The sequence below is a fragment of the Martes martes genome (assembly GCF_963455335.1).
Source record: "Martes martes genome assembly, chromosome: 5".
Lineage (NCBI taxonomy): Eukaryota > Metazoa > Chordata > Mammalia > Carnivora > Mustelidae > Martes > Martes martes.
The window spans coordinates 108,287,899-108,293,769 of NC_137892.1; the positions used below are offsets into that span (position 1 = coordinate 108,287,899).

Below are 5,871 nucleotides of genomic sequence, written 5' to 3' on the forward strand. Positions count from 1 at the left end.
TGTTCTCCCACTTTCTCACTAAACTACATTGGGTGACTCACATCACTTTCTGGAGCCTTGGTTTCTTTATCTGTGATGTGGGGGTGATAACACCTACCTCCCAGGGGTAGTTAACCAAGGTGGGTTAAGTTAAGCAAGGTGTCTGGAAGCCTAGTAAATGCTATCTCAATCCGAATGTGAATGAATCAAGAGCTTTCGAAAGAGGGATTTCCTGGGAGCCCAAAGGTCTGGAAGACTACTTGGAAGAACTGGATTTGCCTCCTTAAAAAAGAATGTTGACACTTGGGTGGGTGGAGAGGCGAAGAGGCCACTCTAAGGCAGAAGCAACCAGTAGCCCCTTCCTCGATTTTACAGGACTTTGCTCTGGTTTTCCTATGTCTGCACCTTGCCCCTCAGGGCAAAGAATCCATAGAGAACAAGGGCCATGACCCCCAGGAACCCATGTCCCCATGTTCTAGCTCCTGGATCAGGCACCAGAACCCAGCCTGAGCAGCCTGGGTCTGCTTCTATTGTATTCTCCTGCCCAGTGTTCCTGAGAGAGGGTCACACTTCCCAGTCTGCCTCTCTAGCTCCGTGGGGTGCCTTAAAGGAGACTGTTTATTAAAGAGCATGGGGAAACTTGAAGAGTTTATTAAAGAGCATTGGACTTGAAGGCAAGGATTCTACAGACGTGTGCATGAGGCCTTCCAGGGTATAGGCAGACTGGGGGTGAAAGAGGGGAAGGGACAGGCCACAGGCTTGCATACATTCTCTTGCTTCAGACCACAGAAATGTTAGAAGTAACTCCAACACCAGTGTTCATTTTATGGCACTCCTTTAAACTGAACATTAACGTTTCAATATTTTTCTGGTACGTTTGTTCTCATTATTAAATTTAAAATAATATTTTAAAAATCAGGGGCACCTGGGTGGCTCAGTGGGTTAAACATCTGCCTTCGGCTTGGATCATGATCCCAGGGTCCTTGGATTGAGCCCCACATGGGGCTCCCTGCTCAGCAGGGTCTGCTTCTCCCTCTCCCTCTGTTTGCTGCTACCCCTGGTTGTATTCTCATGCTCTCTCTCTGTCAAATAAATATATATATTTTTTTTTAAATCAAACAGTGCTTAGCTCCCAGCCTGAGACCTCATAAGCAAAAAACATGAGTGAGGCAGAATGCAAACATACTCACCGCAACACAGGTGTGCTCCTAGCTTCACAGCAGGACTGCAGCTAGAAAGGAAACTGCCAATTTTAGGAAGTTGGCTTCTTCCAGTTTAAAACAATCCCTTTTGAATAAAGGTCCGTTCTGTCCCGTCTTCCTCTTCCCCTTCCTAGCCTTCCTCCCTGCATCCCAGGAGGCATCTGGGCAGGAGGAGGCTGACAGACATTAGGGTGATGGTGAGCGTAGGAGAGATTGGATCTGTGTGTTCGCCACACCACGCCCCGCCCAGCTTCTGTTGACTTGCTTTGGTGCAGAGTTCATCACTCCTGATTTTCAAGTATCAGCCTCTTACCTCCCTGCACCTGTTGCAGAGGTGCCTACAGCTGGTCACACACTGGCACTTGGGCCAGGCTCCGCTGTGGCTCTTGTTGGCCTGCTGATTCTCTGAAACTCAGCAGCAACTGCCATCTACCGTTCAGCTGGAACGTCAGGCCCCTCTGAAAGCCCTGCTAAGTTCCCCCCAACTCCAGTGCAACCCCAGGCTTTTATGCTCATCCTTAATTCTCAGCTACCTTGTCATCTTATACGGACAATGGGAGGAAAGATGGGAGGGAGAAACAGTACGCGGAGCTCGGTACGATTATTTCACATTGTACGTTGGTTTCCTCCGTCAGTTCTCACAAGCCAGTAAGACGCATTTTAGCTGGAGGTTCCAGCCCCACCCTAGTGTTATGGGCTGAACTGCGTTCCCCCAAAGTCAAGTGTTGGAGCCCGAACTCTCAATATGACTATATTTGGAGATGGGGCCTTTAAGAGGTAATTAAGCTTAAATGAGGTCATAAAGTTGAGGCCCTAATTTGATAGGACTGGTGTCCTTGTAAGAAGAGGAAAAGATACCGAAGATAACTTTCCCTATCCCCTCTGCCCCCCACCAAACACACGGAGAAAAGGCCATTAAGGACACAGGGAGAAGGCAGCCAACAACCAGCAAAGGAGAGAGGCTTCACCAGAAACCAATCCTGCTGGCAGCTTGACCTGGGACTTTCAGCCACCAGAACTGTGAGAAAATACGTATTGCTTAAGCAACCCAGATTGTGGTATTTTATGATGAGGGCCCAAGTGGTCTAAGACACCTAGATAGAGATCATAATTTAATACATTCTAGGAACCCAAGCATTTTTGGCTCTGAGCATGTCAGGTGCCCAGTGTCACGGCTGCTTACTTCTGGGCCTCGCTGCCCACTGGGGTTACAGTTCCATCCTTCTCCCTGCCTTTGTTCTCCAAATCAGGTTCCAGCTTCTTTCATTGGTTCCCTCAGTCTTAGTCCCATATTTCTCTTGGTACTTACTGTGTTGTTCCATTGGCCCAGGAAGGAACCCATCGCCAACTCAGAGATATTCTCTAGGCGGTTGTTTTTGTGTCATTTCTCCATTAATGTCCCCATGGCAAGCAGCGTCCGACATGGACTATAGATCGGCCCTGTGGGTATATGTGGGAATGCTCATGCCAAGGAACGAGGCTGAGTTTTCCCTGTAAAGAAGAAACAAGTGCTCCTTTTTGAGGCTGAGCCGACTCTGACAAGGACTGGATCCTGTCACATTCTGGAAGTCTCCTGGGAGTCCATCCCCAGCCTCAGGGATTCATCCCGGCATCAAGTGAATAAGGCTGGGATTGAAGAGAGGGATTTTCAAAGCAAAGGAGCCAGGATAGATCTCCAGGGAAGGGCCACAGATTTTGGAATCTGTTTCCTATGGGTTTGATTTCTGGCTGTGAACCCTACTGGAAGGTCTTAAGGTGGTTATGTCATCTATCTGAACTGCAGTTTTCTCATCTGTTAAATGGAAATTATCATCATTGCTTTGCAGGATTGTAATGAAAATTTCATATTCTTTTTGGAAATAACTGGTTTGGGTTTCTATAGGCATTTATTCCATTCACCCTATTCTTCCTGAGTCTGTCGGGCCAACAAACCTGGATGGTAGTTTTCACCCTGCATTATAGCATTTATGTGCATGTGGTGGGAAATGAGGAGAGGAGTGGAGATATGGATGCCTTTTTTAAAAATCTGATTTATATTATTTTAATCAAGAAATATCCTCTCAGAAAATGCAGACTAAGGGCAATCTCTGCCCCTGAACATCTTTAGGAAGGCAGAACCATTCTCCAAATAATGCATTAGTGAGCAATCATCCCCAGACTTAGTATCAATGACCTTGGCAATGGGGATTTTTTTTTTTAAATATATGAGTGAATGAATAAATAAAATGTCTTTCTAAAGGCCTGGTTTGGGAACATTCCCAGCTCCCCTGGGATTGCTTACTCTCCCACTCCCTTTGGGCTGGTTTAGAGAGCCAGAATTAAATGTAATGGGTCCAGGAACTCAGGGTCTGCAGGAAATGCCCTTCAGTACCAGATACTTTCTGAAGGCATTTTTCTGGTTGTTTCTCAGACACTCGGTGATACCATCTTGAGTACGTTCTGCCTTGCAGTGGGGACACTTTGCAAAGTAGACCCACATCCTACCCCCACCCCCACCTTATTTTGTTATTTTGAAATCAAAAGGCAGCAGAGGAAGGTGGAAGAAAGAACACAATGAAACCACAGAACTCTGTTTTGTATGTGTCCACGAGTGAGGACTTGCATTTTGTCTAGTGTGGGTCATGTAGGGAAGAGCTATGATCCCAGTGGTATAGAGGAAATTGCTGCGGATTTAGAGCCCAAAAGAGTGGGATTTAAATTCTATCTTCTAACTGGTTATGCAAACTTGGGCAACCAGTTTAACTTCAAAAGCCCTGTTGCTTTGCAAGTAAAAGGGACATCGTTAACAAAGCCATCCCAGCGGGTGGGGTGAATAAGTACCAGGGGATGCAAAAAGGGCTTAGTTGAAGAACAAAGTACTAAATACATATTGTACCAGAACTCTGGCTTAGAGTCAGACAGATCGGGTGTGTTACACTATACTATGGTCCATCAATATTCAGGACCACTCCTTGGAGTCAGGCTCAGTCATGTGACTTACCCAATGTAAACCCAAGTGCTCCCTCAGTTCTAATGTGACTTTCCAGGCTCATTAGTAATTCCCCAGCCCTCTTCCCCATATACCTGTGATGGGAAAGCATGTGTAAGGAGGAGCCCTGGGACATCAGGGCGCTAAGTGATTAGAGTAAGCACAACTCTCATGCTCTTTCTTGGTGGGTTCCTATCACCAGCTGCTTTAGCTCTTTAGGGATTTGAAGACTTGGAGACTTAGGGATTGATTGTTATTGCAGTAAAACTGGCCTTACTGATGATACACCTCAGTACTGTTTCTTTATGCCATTTAATAGACGAAAGAAAAACAACCCACGAAGAAAACACATACATAGTTATACTGAACACAGCACAGTGTTGGGGAGATCCCGGGGACAGCCCTTGCTGGGTGCTACTTGCTGCTGCTCTTGGGAAGGGGCCGGTACACGCCCACGACCACAGCGTGGTCCCTCTCGTAGGGCTCCAGGGTCAGTTGCTCTTGGGGCTTTAAGTTCTCCTGCTGCAACTTCCTCACCTCGGAAGCAAACACCGCCTCAGCAGATGCAGTGGAGTCGATGCAGTTGGCCTTGATGGAAATGAGAAAGTGGCCCCCGTTGCGCAGGAAGGTGTGGGCATTCAGAGCCACTATCCGGGACTGGTCAGGCTGGGCCACGTCGGCAAAGATCACGTCCACCATCCCTATAAGCATGCGGTACTTGAGCGGGTGCCGGGCATCTTCCAGAACCGGGATGATGTTGGTTCGCTTCTTGGCCACGTTCACCAGATCGCGGCCAGCGCGGTGGGAGAATTCAACTGCGTAGACCACGCCGTCCGGGCCGATGATGTCAGAGACGTGAGAGACCGTGGTCCCTGAGGCAGCGCCCAGGTACAGCACTTTGGACTTGGGCTTGATGTGAATCTGGTCGACCCCGCCCAGGATGGCCGCTGCCAGCTTGGAGCGGAAGGGGTTCCATGTGCGGTACTCTTGTTTCACACCGCCCTCCGTCACAGTGACCCGCCGCTCGCCGTACACCGACTGGCCCGGCACCATATTCAGTGTGACCAGCGCGTCCTCCGCTCCACGGTAGATGAAGACGCCTTCATGCCTGTGTGGCTCCACTGTCACAGTATTAGCGCACTTCCTGCGGCGGTTTTTGTTTTTGCCCACACCGCCACGCCGCTGCCCGCTGCCACCACGGTCCCTACTGTCCCCCCCTCCGCGCCCCCGGCCCCGGCCACCGCCACCGCCGCCACCGCCGCCACCGCCGCCAAAGCCACGCGCCCGCGCGCCAAAACCGCTCTTGCCCCCAGGCCCGCCATCGCCTCCTCCTCCCTTCCCCCCTCCTCCCCGCCCCCCGCCCCAGCCGCTGCCCCAGCTACCACCCCCACGGCCACCCGACCCACCCCCGCGTGAGCTGGAGGCAGACTTCATGGCGCGCCCTGGGCACCCGGGTGGGTGGCTAGCGGTGATTTTACGGTGTCGCGGAGCGGGCGGCGGTTGTCAGGGGTTACCAGTGGCTTGGAGCCGTTGTCAGGAGTCACAGGTGGTTCTGGATGGTGGTCCTGACGTGGGACAATGGCGACAGCGGACGCTGCTGGCCTGGTTAGCCACAGCAGGAGACTGGGGCAAGGTGCGCAGTTGTCGGGAACAGCTTTACCGCAGTGCCCGCATCCCTGGAGCCGCCCTTTGACGCAAAGATGGGCGTGATTACATCACAGC

General features: G+C 50.5%; 1 protein-coding gene across 1 annotated transcript; it reads right to left on the bottom strand.

Moving 5' to 3' along the window:
- Positions 1-4,563: 4,563 nt before the first annotated feature.
- On the bottom strand, positions 4,564-5,583 carry FBLL1 (fibrillarin like 1; the record flags this gene model as incomplete). Its single annotated transcript, XM_080804565.1, has 1 exon — positions 4,564-5,583. The coding sequence occupies one exon, from the start codon at positions 5,581-5,583 to the stop codon at positions 4,564-4,566; it is 1,020 nt and encodes a 339-aa protein (XP_080660691.1).
- Positions 5,584-5,871: the final 288 nt, after the last annotated feature.